This window comes from Acomys minous, assembly GCF_964271855.1.
Source record: "Acomys minous genome assembly, chromosome: 4".
NCBI lineage: Eukaryota > Metazoa > Chordata > Mammalia > Rodentia > Muridae > Acomys > Acomys minous.
This window is the reverse complement of record NC_140486.1, coordinates 104,697,725-104,711,991: the sequence shown is the minus strand read 5'-3', so window position 1 is coordinate 104,711,991 and position 14,267 is coordinate 104,697,725. Positions and strand designations below refer to the sequence as shown.

At 39.0% G+C, this 14,267-nt stretch overlaps 1 protein-coding gene and 1 pseudogene across 5 annotated transcripts in view; both read left to right on the top strand.

Annotated features, from left to right (window-relative positions):
* The window catches only part of SPAG16 (sperm associated antigen 16), an 819,872-nt gene that overhangs the window by 9,765 nt on the left and 795,840 nt on the right, over positions 1–14,267 (top strand). For all 4 annotated transcript variants that reach the window (XM_084779848.1, XM_084779847.1, XM_084779851.1 and 1 more), the window contains exons 2-3: positions 5,558–5,604; positions 6,630–6,725. In XM_084779848.1, coding sequence (XP_084635974.1) covers positions 5,558–5,604; positions 6,630–6,725 — 143 coding nt within the window. The remainder of the gene's footprint in view (positions 1–5,557; positions 5,605–6,629; positions 6,726–14,267) is intronic.
* Positions 7,243–8,203, top strand: LOC311595768 (rRNA 2'-O-methyltransferase fibrillarin-like; annotated as a pseudogene). Its single transcript has one exon. The product of its transcript is annotated as an rRNA 2'-O-methyltransferase fibrillarin-like (transcript).

Below are 14,267 nucleotides of genomic sequence, written 5' to 3'. Positions count from 1 at the left end.
TGGAAACAGGTGAGGAAGTTGCTCAGTGAAAGTGGAAGCAGAGTGAAGAGTTGTTTCTTTTCCTTTCAGACAGCTGTCCATGACTTGCCCTTTACCTCCCTTGCAAGACTGCGCTTCAGAGAAATGCCTTCCAAAAACCTTCCCACATGTGACACTTCATCTGATTCTTGTGCGTTTAATCTCTCAGGATGTCCCACGGGTTGGGATCAGTATCTGAATATGGTGCATTCTCTCTGTGAGAACCTGTGAGACTTTGGAAACGGACACTGATGTGCTGAGTAGGGCCGCTGTTTTCACTAGGTGGATCCTGAGTTGGCATCTTGCTGCAGACTCATCTTTATCCCAGCAATGGAGAGGGTAGAGTCAAGTCTGCGGCTTCATGTTCCTATTGGCAAGATCCTCAGGGTGCGCTGCACTGCTGTGTCTAATTTCTGTTTCCCTTTCTCCTCCAGTTTTCACATTCACTGAGGTCTCTATTTCCAGTGACTTGCACATCTGCAAAGTGTCACAGAATCATTTAGTATTGGCTTGTGCATTTGCCATGTGCTGCTAGCATGCATACAAATACCCATGTCAAAGTATAGCTGTTTTTGAAGAGCACGACACCACTGTGTGTGAGATGAGCTGCTCTCAGAAGCTTTTCTGTACAGGTCATGTTGTGGACACTTAGGATAGTTAAAGGTGTCAGTCAGAGAGAGTATTAGGTCCTCTTCTGGGTGCTTTGTTTATATTTCTTCTTATTAGTCCTTTGGTCTTGATTAGATTAATGATCAGCTCTATAGCCTTTAGCTGTTTTATACTTCCCTCTCCTTTGTGGTTCTCAAACTGAGCTGTTTAAATAATTTTGTCTAGATTCTGGTGAGGTGCCACTGAGAGTTGGAAAATAAATATGTGAGTTCATTACCCAGAATATTGTTAACAAATTTTGTATTTATATTGTGTAAGATATTAATAAGTCCCATATTTTTATTATACCCATGTAGAAACAGTATGACATGCCTGAAAACTATTGGCACTGGACTCAAGAAACTTGTCTCTGTCATCTATAGCTATGTGATCCCTAGGAAACCTATTAATTTCAATTTCTTAATTTTCATCTTAGAGATAACTGGGACATTTAATCTCAAAGGGTCATTTTGAAAATAAACATTGCTATAGTCCATGGGATACAGTTCTATGCTTTATAAAATGGTATTTTTCTCATAATCTGTTTTGTTTTTGTGGGGGAGCAATATGTTTCTTCATGTTTAAAAGTTACTGGCTAGAATATTTGCTGTAAAGGAGTTCCAAGTGTTAACTGATACTGCCAGTGTTCTGAGGACAAATCACATTTTCATCTCTATATCATCTTGTTAACAACCCACTTATGGCATCTAGCCCTCATAGAGGCAGTGTGTACTTAATATGTTAAGGTCTGTGCAGAGGATTCTGGGATATTTATGCCTTTTTTTCCTGGAGAATGTGAAGAAGTGCTATTGAAATCACCTTGTAGTAGCCAGTTCTCAGAAGAGGCTAATCTCTGGCTCAGCCTCAGAAAATTTTATTTAAGTAAAAATGTATCAGAAATTGCAAATCTAGAACTGGCTTGCATTTGTCCTTTCATCTTAACCAATAAGGAAAGATTTCTCCATAGATGCTCATCTCTTTCTAGAGTGAGGAAAGGAATAATAATAATAATAATAATAATAATAATAATAATAATAATAATAATAATAATAATCTGCTTTTACTGCAATCCAAATACTATTGTACATTATTTTCTCACATATTTCCTCTTTTAGATCTTTTAAAAGCATATAAAAGATAGTTTGTTGGCTAGGACATCCCTAAAATGATAAGCAATGGCCCCTTCTGGTGTTCCTGTTCTGTTTTTGAGGTTCTTGACATGGAACCCAGGATTTCATGCTCACTGTGTGAGCATGTATCTTATTCACTAAGCCAGGCTGCAGCAGGGCGTGCTCTTTACTAGTCCACGTATATTGAGCATTCTTGCCCTATAAAGCCTTTAAGATATTGAGCCTGCAACTTCTGAAGCTTGGCTATAAAAGCTGCTGTGGTTTCCACATTATGAATTGCCAATTCTGATGTATGCTTAGCTACTATGTCTGAAAGATGCTTAAGAAGCCTGTGGAGAAGCTCACATGAAAACTGAACTAAGGCCTTCATCTAAGAGTGAGACAGTGTCAGTCAGCAATGTCCTATAAACTCATGCTTTAACTCACATTTCAGATGACTTCCACCTGTCACCTTGATTATGACATAATGGTAGGCCTTTAGAATCATCCAGCCAAGTAGCTAATAAGTTACTGACCTTCAGAAAGTGTGAAATAGCAAATGGTTGTTTTTTTTGCAGGCTGTATTGAAGTATGATTGACAGATATAGATTGCATAAATTCAAGCTGTACATGTAAAACTTTGATACATAGACATTTGAGAAATTAATGCATGTGTTGGTTTGAATGACAGTGTCCCTCATAGGCTCACGTATTGGAACACTTGGTCTCCAGTTGATGACACTCTTCAAGGAGGCTTAGGAAGTGTGTCTTTGTTGGAGAAAGTATATCACTAGAGATGAGGTTTAAGAGTTTAAAGACTGGCCATTTCCAGTTACTCTCTGTTGTGTACTTGTATTTCAAGTTGTGACTTCGCAGCATTCTGCGCTAGCCGCTATGCCTGCTTTCCTCCTCCATACTGGCTTTATGGACTTTAACCTTCTAGAACCACTATAAGACAAAATAAGTGCTTTCTTCTATTAGTTGTCTTGATCATGGTGTTGTATCACAGCAACAGCAAAGTAACTAATACAATGTATTTGTCTCCTCTATTATCTTTTAAAAATTGTTGCTTTCCGGGCATGGAGGCACACAACACATACCAGCACTTGGGAGGCAGAGGCTGGCAGATCGCTGTGAGTTCAAGGCCAGCCTAGTCTACAAAGCAAGTCTAGGACAGCCAAGGCTACACAGAGAAACCCTATCTCAAAAAAACAAAACAAAACAAAACAAAACAAACTAAAACAAACAAAAAATTGTTGCTCTAGTTAGCATACAAAATAATTTGCTCCATTGTAACATTTTATCCGTTTATATCATGCATCTTGCTTCATAGTCCTTCTTGTATCCTCCTCTTCGTTGCATCCTCCCACCTCCCACTGGTCTCACTCTGATAGTGCCTACTGTGATATCATGTATACATGAGTATATTGAATAATCTAGATTTCTCGTATTAGAGAAAACATGCAGAAGTTGTCCTCCCAAGTCTCCTGTGCTTAATATGATGATCTTCTGAACATGACATATTTTTTCTTCTTTATAGCTGAACAAGATTCCATTGTGTGTGTGTGTGTGTGTGTGTGTGTGTGTATTTGCCATATTTTCTTGTTAACGAACATGTTGTGCACAGAGACACAGTGAGTACAGCTGTACTGCCATTTCCATGTTTGTTTGCTGACTTTGGTCCCTTTGGGTTTATATCCAGGCATGGGAAGCTGGGTCACGTGTTTGATTTTCTTCTTTTTGAGGGGGTTCTTCATTTGGTGTAGTGAGACTACTGAAAGTCTCTGCTCTTTGAAAAATGTCAAGTATATGATGCATCATACTGTGCACTAAGCTTCCAGAACTTACTCACTTCAGCACTGGAAATGTGTTCTCTTTGATCAACATCTCTGCATTTTTCCACCTTTAACCTGTGGTAACTGCCTTCTACTTTCTTCCTTATTTTTTTTTTTAACTTTTTATTGGTTCATTGTGAGTTTCATATCATGTCCTCCAATCCCACTTATCTCCCTCTCCCTTTGCCCTCTGCCCTTGCAACCTCACCCCAACAGGGAAAAAATGTAGTTGTAGAAGTTGTAGTATGTCACAGCGAGCCCCACAATCTACTCAGTTGCCCATATGTCTTTGCTTGCAAATATTCATTGTAGGGTCTTCTGCCACTCTATCAATACTAGACCCTCACTGGGACTCTTTGCAGACATCCTGTTGTCCTGGGTCATGGAGATCCTTTAATATTGGATCTGTAAGACTCTGGTCCCTTTGCAGATTCCAGCAGTTCATCAGTGAGTAGATGTTGGGGTGGGCTAATTCAGAGCCCTGGATCTGAGTCTGAGAGATGCCTGAGCTGGTCAGCCCCAAGCTCTCCTGCTCACACCAGCAAATTCCCTCCCTGAATCCATGGCCAGCTCTATCCTCTTGCCCAGGTGAGGTACAGGGCCCGATCTCCGAAGTGTTGTAGCAAGTGAGGAACATGGATATGTCCATTTCTTCCACGTTCATGACCCTGGGTCAGCTTTTCTATCTGCCATCGTTGTCAAGGGAGGAGAGGGGATGAGGACATCTCTTCTTCCGCACTACCCCAAGGGCGGGGCCAACTCTTCTGTGCTCACACCCTCATGGCCAGTTCACCAGTGCGTCCCCTCCCCATCAGGGCCAGCTCTGCTGTGCTGCTCAGGTGAGGGGCAAGGTCAGCCCTTCTGCTCTCATGACACAGCAGCCTCACCTGCAATGCCTCTAAGGGGCAGGGTACTTTCTGTTTGTTTAAGTTGAGCAATTTGTAGTCTCCAGATACACGTGAGATCCTGTGTATTCTTTGTGTATCTGATTTATTTTTGTTTGGTTTACTGTCTTATAGGTTCATCTATACTCTAATAAGCAGTGTTTCCTTATTGTTCTTTTAAGCCATATGCTTTTGGAAAATTGTTATGCACCAGTACATAGTAAACATAGAGTTTGGTAACTGGGGTGCTAACATAAGTATCAGGGTGGGTGTGGAACTTGAATTACACAGTTATTCTGAGGATTTAATATTGGTAAAGGAAAAAGCAACTTAAAGATATGGCAGCCAGCAGCTTGGTACTCCCTAAGGCATAGCTGGCAAGCTGTAATAGAAGGAAGAAGAAAATCCTTTGGGAATTGTTTTGCAGCAATGAATAACTAGCACAAGTAGTCATGTCTCCGTGGAGTATTTAATGTGGATATATTGAAGATATGAAGGAGATTGCGGGCATATATAATCTATGTATAGTTGTTGCTTAATATTTGAACTAGTTATTTTTAAGCCTAATTACTTTTCACAATATTATTGACAGAGAAACTCATGCCTGACCACAAAATATTGACTGTTTGGCAAGTATCTGGTACCTGGGGACTGGTCATATGTGATACAGCAGCACTTTTAGAACTCCTTCTTGTTGGAATCATTTTTGGTAACTTGATATTTGGTACATTCATAAAATATTGAATTGATTGCTATGTTAGTTTATATATGCTAAAAATTAGGGAAACTTTACTATAAATAGAAACTGAGTAGTCATTCAGCCTTCTAATTTATGTTATCTTAATGATATGCTGTATTTTGTAAATATTCTTAGAATCAAACTAATTGAAATAATTTATATCTAAATTTGTAGGCCTTATGGGGAAAAAGGTTGAAAATCAAATTATAAGTATTTAAAATTTTCATATTGAAGTAATTAGATCCAATACTGTATTTGAGATCAAGTAATTTTGACACAATAACATTATTCCAGTTTTGCATTTTAACTTGACAAAATAATCAGAGGTCACCATAACTGAAGCCTCAGAAGATGACTGTGAATATGAAGAGGTAATTTGTTAATTTTCATCTTAGTGAATTCACTGCAGTCATTCCTATGAATGAATTGTCTTACTTTCTGGAATATATAAGGACTTTATTTAAGATAAACTACTTTTTGAACAGAAGTTAGCTATTGGCTGATTATGAATGAGATGGAAAAATGCTGTTATTCATTTACATTGGGTGGGAAATCTGCCTGTTTTGGTTCACCAACATCATTGTTTAGATTCAGCTCCTGGTACCTCCTTGTCTAGGGGGCCCATGGATGGTCATTCCCAAAGAAGAACTTCCCCCTTTGTCTAGATTGCTACTGGCAGAGGTTGCCAGAGTGCCAGCACCAGTTGGAGCTCAGGCCTCTGCTTTCTTCTGCTCTAACTTTAGCTCTGCAAAACATGCTCCTGTCTCAGCATTTTCCTCTAATTCATTGTTCTCATCAAAACCTGCCATTACTTCTGAGACTTGGTTGTGAGCCTGGTAGCCTGTGGCCTGGACAGGCAAGAGGCAAGTTAGTTATACATACTTTTGGGTTTCTAGGATGATGCAGTGCCCTACATGGGGTATATATCTCGGAAGCTTTAGTTTAGAAATACTTTTTTAAAAATTAAATGTAGATATGTTCTGTTTCCAATCAGCATTAATTTAACATGATGCTTTTTATTTACTTGTATAATTTCCTTCCTCAGTGCAAGGACTGTATGAGACCTGACCAATATTGTCTCCTCTTTCTCGGTTTTAGTTATACATGGCCAACTACAGCTCAAAAATTGGCCTTAAAACTCCACAAATAAATAATAAGTTTTAAATGACTTATTGTAGTCTGTTGTTATGATTGTTATTATAATCATGATTACTAATTTCATATTGTGCCTAGTTCATAAACTAAACTTCATTGTATGTTTACATGGGAACACTATTATGTGTGAGGCTGGGGACTAACTATGGTTTGAACATCTGTAGGATCCTTGTATCTTCTTATTAGAGGGATTGCCATATGGTACTTGACATTTGTGTTCATTCGTCCTACCCTTGTCTAGATACCAGATGACAATTTCAGTATTCCAGAAGGAGAAGAAGATCTGGCAAAAGCAATGCAAATGGTTCAAGAGCAGGCCACAGACGTTCAGATTCTGGTGAGAATTGTCAATACTACTGCAGCTTTCAGTTTAACATGAATACTTTTTATATAAAGCTTTGAAAGAAATTTAGCTCCAAATTATGTAACAAAATATTGTCATCTAAAATTTCTTTTTACTTCTATTCATTTTTGTAACACTCACTTAAAGTAAGCTTTATTTATTCTTTATAACATCTCCAGACATTATGTTCTCTTATATGAGTTTCCAGCAACTGATCACTTCCCTGAGAATTGATTAATCCAGTAAGAGATTAAACCAAAATTATTCAACACTGATGTTGAATGTATCAACAGATTATGTAGGAAGCTTTATAAGCATTTGTGTCTTTGTTTTCCCAGAAGTAGCCACAATATATGGAATGCTTAACACTTAATGACACTTTGTTTTCTGGGACATGAACTAATTTTGCTAATAAGATAAGAAATTACATGTGATCCACGTTTGAAAGTCTGAAACTCATGGAGGTGGGGGATGCCTCAGATTGCCAGAACTGCGCTAGCAGAACACAGTAATGAAGCTGGGTTTCAGCCCCTGTGGTGGTGGCTTTGGTGGCAGAGGAGGCTTTGGTGACAGGCAGTAGAGGAGGAGGACAAGGAGGCCGCAGAGGCTTTGGCAATGGATGAGAAGGCATTGGTGGAGGTCAAGGTCCGGGCAGAGGTAGTGGCTTCAGGGGCCAAAGAGGTGGAGGAGGAAGCGGAGGTGGAGGCTTCGAGTCTGGGAGCAGCCTGGGTGGAGGTGGTGGCCGGGTGGGCAAAAGAGGAAACCAGTCAGGGAAGAATGTGATGGTGGAACCACACTGGCATGAAGGCGCCTTTATCTGTCACAGAAAGAAGGATGCCCTTGCCACAAAGAATATGGTCCCTGGAGAACGTGTGTGTGGAGAGAAGAGAGTCTCTATTTCAAGAGATCACAAAATTGAGTACCAAGCCTCGGACCCCACCACTCGTGCTCCAAGTTGGCACCAGCAATCCTTGGCGATGTAGAGCAGATCCACATGAAGCCAGGGGCCAACGTGCTCTACCTTGGTGCCACACATCTCTGATGTCTCTGATATTGTTGGCCTGGATGGCCTGGTGTATGCAGTTGAGTTCTCCCACTGCTCTGGCCGTGACCTCACCAACTTGGCCAAGAAAAGGAGCAACATTATTCCTGTGGTTGACGATGCTTGGCACCTACACAAGTACCGCATGCCTATCACAATGGTAAATGTGATCTTTGCTGATGTTGCCCAGCCAGACCAAACCCAGATTGTGGCCCTGAATGACCACACCTTTCTCTAGAATGGAGGACAATTTGTGATTTCCATTAAGGCCAACTGCATTTACTCCTCAGCCTCTGTAGAAGCAGTGCTTGCGTCCACAGTGAAGAAGATGCAGCAGGAGAACATGAAGCCCCAGGAGCAGTGGGCACTGGAGCCCTCTGAGTGAGACCACGCTGTGGTGGTGGTGGGCACAGGCCATCTCCTGAGGTGAAGGACTGAAACTCTAGAATTGGGAAAAGATTTGTGTTGCATGTGTGTGTGTTTTTTCTATTAAAAGATTCATTTGTCTAAAAAAAAAAGATATTACATGTGATTATAATGTGAATTAAAGTAAACAACACTCTTGGTGTCTTTATTACATTGAAAAGAATATTTAATTTAATGAGGCTTTAAAAACCACTTTATAATTACACACACACACACACACACACACACACACACACACACACACACACTGACTCTGCCCTTTTTGTAAGCTTTTCAACCTCTCTGTATTTAGTAGACTCCTTTGCTCTAGGAATCAACTGAATCTTCCAATTGCCTACATACTTAACAATTGAAAAAAATGGAAAAAGAAGATTTCAGGAATCTATAGTTGATTAGACTCTGTTAGTGCAGCAATCTAGCTCATAGTAAAATCTATTTTTGTGATGAAGTCAGTGAATAAGTTCCCTGTAGGAGGACACAAAGTGGGGTCTCCTACATAGGCTGATTAGTCTCTTGGATATCTTGATGCTATGACTTATAGGAAAAAATATAAAACACAGCCTTTTGGATGGAGTAGAAAGTCATGTTTATTCATTGGCTGTCTTACCTCTTAACTTATCATTTTGTTAATAGATACCATAGTTTGAACTCTGAATAAAGTATATGTGTATTATATTTAAATTGATTCTTGAAAGCATGGAAAAATAGGTGCTATTGACCTAATTTAGTTGTACTTTATAATTCAGTATTTTCCAAGTGTTAACATTAAATAAATAAATAACATTAAATAGTTAACATTAAATGTATATATGAAGGCATGACCACATGTATTTCTCTGTGTGTATTCCTTAGAGATGGTCATTATATGATTTCATAAAGGGAAAGGTTGACTTACGATTTAGTTGGATTTCCTTTCTAAAATTTTCTCGTGAGTATAGTATAGTAATTTTTTTTACAAACTTTGATTCTTGTTTATTTTGCCATCTTTTGTAGTACTAACATACCTAATGATTTCTAATTTTTAAAAATTAGAATTTTGAAAAAGAATTTTGGCTTTTAAAGATTAGAATAAAATTAGGGTCAAATTTCTTACATTTTGCCTCATTTTTCTTTGTACCTTTTCCATCTTTACCATCTTCTCTGAGACATTCAGGAGAATAAAGTCATTTCTTGAGAGAATGTTTATGTATTTTTGAGACTGATTACTAGCCCAAACTATAGTATTGTATGCTTATCAGTTCCCAGAGTATAATAGAGATCTGACAGTGCCACTCTTCTCACTCATATTTTTATTCTGTTTTAGAAATTGTATTATTTTTCACAAGAGCTGTACGTTAGCATATAAAAATGTTATTGTTTGCCAGGTATGATGTTGCACACCTTTAATCCCAACACTCAGGGGGCAGAGGCAGGTGGATTTCTGAGTTTGAGGATAGCCTGGTCTATACAGGGAGTTACAGAGCAGTCAAAGCTACATAGTGGACCCTGTTTGCAGCCCCTTCCCCAGGGTTTTTTGTGGTGGAGTACTATGGTAGTATATGCTGAAGAGGCAGACAGGGGGATCATAAGTAGGAGGCCAGCCTGGGCTGCACTGTATAAGAATTTTTATTGTAATTATTTTACAGTAAGTAAGTACCTATTTCAGAACTAAAAATTCCATATGACAACTCTTAATTGTTATAGCTCACATAAACATTCTCTCTGGAGTCCTCAATAATTTTTTAGAGGATAATAGTATTCTAAATACAAAAGTTTTGAAAGTATGAAAAGCCTCATAGGTGGTTTAGAGACTACAGAGAATGTAGTCCCTTTTAGTCCGTTTTCTATTCCTCCTCTTCTCTGATCCATCTTATAGAAAAATACATTTTTACATTTATTGAAAAATTATACTCTAAAATTTTTTTCAATTCCTGCAAAAGTTAGCATCAGACAAAAATGACACTTTAGTATTCTGGAGACTAAACCTAAGGCCTTGTGTTTGCCATGCCCCAGCCTTTAAAAACTCATTTTTGTGCTAAGAATTGCATTGTTATAGAAAAAGTAATCATGGATTAGTGAATTTCTTTAGTTGAGAACTTGGTCTCAACTATCAATGTTTTCAATCTTAACATAAAAAATATGTGAAGCAATTTTAGCATCCTAAGTTTCAATGATTAAGTCATACTGAACATATTTGTTTGTTATTGACTTCATTTTTTCTTCGTGCACTCATTTAGCTTGAAATAAATAACAAGAAACAATCACAGTAGAGTGGAGAGTGGGATATTACTTTCTCACATACTCTGGTGCCTCACCTTTGACCATGTCCCCTGGAGGGGGAGACCTGGTGGCACTCAGAGGAAGGACAGCAGGTTACCAAGAAGAGACTTGATACCCTATGAGCATATACAGGGGGAGGTAATCCCCCTCAGGAACAGTCATAGGGGAGGGGAATAAGGGGAAAGTGGGAGGGAGGGAAGAATGGGAGGATACAAGGGATGGGATAACCATTGAGATGTAACAAGAATAAATTAATAAAGGAGAAGAAAAAAGAAAAAAAACAGAAAAAAAGAATAGTTTTCAAAGTCTGCAACATTTCAAAAATATATAAATATACTTCATTTTGATGCATGACTCAGTGCTTCTCTGGAGTTTAATAGTTGCTTAGCTTTTAGGTCCTGTAATATTTGTGACGTGCCAACATCTTTCATATTCTCCTCCTCAGCCTCATCACCCACTTATCATATCGTAGGTTCATATTCTGTCTCCCTTTTTTGGTATGCTGCTCATACCAAGCTTCCTTCAATGCCCATCTGAAAATTCTTCCAAATGAAAATTCAAGTTTACCACTTAGGTTTTTAAATCTTCAATTTCTCTAGTCTTCCACCTACCTTTTGCCATTCTTCCAGGCCAGTTTTCCAAGCACATCCACATCTGCTTTTGTTCTCAATAGACTTTTGGGTCCATGTGAATACATTTTTTGGATAATAGGGGAATCTGTAAACCTCCCAGAAAGTTGGGAGCCATGTATACACACACTATGTAGTAGCCTGATAGGCATTTTTAGAAACTACAGAGAATGCACTTCATTTTAGGTTTTTTTTTTCCAATCTTCTTCCAGTTTCCCAAAAATCCTTCTCTCACCCATCTTATATACAAATTACTTTTCACATTTACTAAACAAAAAGGTGATTGAAGCAATTATTACATACTGAATGTTTATTTTCAGAAATAATATTGAGCCCTAACCTAGCAATTATACAGTTTTTCTGCTCCAGTAACCACTACATTACAAAGGCATGACCCCAGTCACACTGTCCTTAGCTCCTTCAGCATCTTAAATGAGGATTAGAATAGTTAAATATTGTTTAATAATAGTTTTAGGGAGGATAGTCCAAGTTATTGGTCTCTAATCATTTATATTGTGTACATTTATAACACCTTATTTTTAAATGATTTCTTTTCAATTATGTGTCTGTGTGGGTATGTGCACATGAGTGCAGATACCTCCGGATGCCAGAAGAGGGCATTGATTATTTAAAGGTGTAGGTACAGGTGTTTTTAAGACACCCAACATAGGTTCTGGGAACTGAACTTGGGTCCTCTGGTAGAGTAGTAAGTACCTATTGAACCATCTCTCTAGCCACTGTAAAGAATTTTTTGTGAGTTTCAAATTTTACTTCTTTTTGCCACTTCCTTTAGCATCAAAGCAACTACTGGGAATGTGTATCAATTTCTCACAGCACTTTTGAGAGGGACTGTTCAGAGCTATGATGATCCTTTTCTCTATAAAAACCTTTTACATTCTATGTAACATTTGCAGCCAGGAAAAAGAAGTAGAAAATAAATATTCTACTGAGTTTTTGTACACTTCCATTCCCAACAATCAGCAAATAAACTAATAATTTCTGGATAATGACTTGAAAGACAGTTGTAGGTTTACAGTTTTAACTTTCCTGTCACTGATAAAATGCTTGATGCAAATAACCCAAGTGAGAAAATTGTCCTTTGCTTAGGATTTTAGAGGTGTCAAATATGGAAAGGAAGGAATTGTGGAGCAGATCACACTGTGGTGGGCAGGAAGCAAAGTAGAGCCATAGTTATAGTTGCAAGGGGACAGGCCAGATAGAGCCCTTGAGGACATGTTGCTGCTCATCTCTGGCCTCAGTTTAGGTCCTCAATTCCAAGTGCTGCCCTGTCTCAGCAATGTACTCACATTTTATTCCATTAATGAATAAACAAGCCATTCATTAGGCCAGAGACCTCATGATTTTACACCCTCACATATATAACCAGAGGCCTGCTTTGCTATCTCCTAGACCTTTCTCATTCTAGCCAAGTTGACAATCAAGATTGATACACTACCACTGCAGTTTTATTTGTGCCTTTAATCTAATTTTATTTGTTATTTGCTTAACTATATCCACAATTCTCCTATAGGTAGCTATGATATCTGCTCTTTCAAGATAGTTAATACTGTCGGTCTTGAGGACCTTAGCATGGGTAGCAGGTCCTCAGCTGTTCCATGCAGTGTGAAAGTCATCACAGACAGCATGATGACAAGTGGCAATAGCTGTGTGCAAAGACTATGGAGCTGATGGATTTGTTTTCTTCCACTGTGATGCAATTATAGTACAAGCTACTTCTATCAAACATTATTCCTGCTGTAGTGTTTCTAAAACACAAGTCACCAAAACTTATATTATTTAATAATACTTGAAAGAATAAACACATCTCTTCATCTTTCCTTTGTTTTTCAGTTTGCTATGTTGTGCTGAAAAGGGAGGGCCTCCTTTATAATCCTCCAGAAGACTTAAACTTTCTCTTGCCTCAGCACCCTTGTAATTGCTGATGCTATTTCTGGCTTTCTTCTAGGATTCTGATACTTCTTAATCCAGTGTTGATCATAGTTTGAAAGTTCATATTCCTTATTGGTGAAATCTGGAAAGCACCATTCCCCCCCGCCCCCCCCAAACCACAGTTTCTGTTGGAAAAAGGCTGGCTAAGAGGGACAGAAAACTAAATTCTGAGGATGGAATTAGTGACTGTTTGGTTATTCAAAGTATATTTGATGTCTTGATGTTTCTATTACTGTGATAAAACACTGATGGAAAGCAAATTGGGGATAAAACTCATTTTGGCCTACAGTTCCACATCACAGTCCCTCACTAATGGAAGTCAGGGCAAGAACTAACAGGACAGGAACCTAGAGGCAGGAGCTGGTGCAGAGGCCACAAAGGAATGCTACTTACTGGCTTGCTCTTCATGGATTGGCCTGCCCACTTTCTTATAGTATACAGGGCTCACCTACAGTGAGCTCTGAATACTCAGTGGCTTTTCTAGCCCAAAGTTTAAATGCTACCACAATCCTTGTTCCCTCCAATAGTCTGTTTTTTCATGGCAATTTCCTGCTCCTAGTACCAATTTCTGCTTTATTTAGGGTTTCAATTGCTGTGATAAAGCATGATGAACAAACGAAACTCAAAGAGAAAGGGGCTTATTTTATCTAACCCTTGTACTCCATCATTCAGAGAAGTTAAGATAGTGACTTGAGACAGGAACCTAGAGGCAGGAGCTGATGCAGAAGCCATGGAAGAGTGCTGCTTGATGGCTTGCTCTCATGGCTTGCTCACCTGCTTTCTTGTTTTTAAATTTTATTTTATTAATTTATTCATATTACATCCCAATGGTTATCCCATCCCTTGTATCCTCCCATTCCTCCCTCCCTCCCATTTTCCCCTTACTCCCCTCCCCTATGACTGAGGGAGACTTCCTCCCCCTGTATATGCTCATGGGGTATCAAGTCTCTTCTTGGTAGCCTGCTATCCTTCCTCTGAGTGCCACCAGGTCTCCCCATCCAGGGGACGCTCACCTGTTTTCTTATGTTATCTAGGACTGCCCCCAGGGTGGCACCACCTCCTGTGGTTTAGGCACACTCACACCAATCATTATTCAGGCAAATGTCCTACAGGCTTGCCCACTGGCCAAGCTGGTAGTGATGCATTTCTTGATTGATGTTTCCTCTTCCCAAATGACTCTACTTTGTCAGATTGACATAAAAACTAGCCAGCACAGTTGTCCAGGTAGTT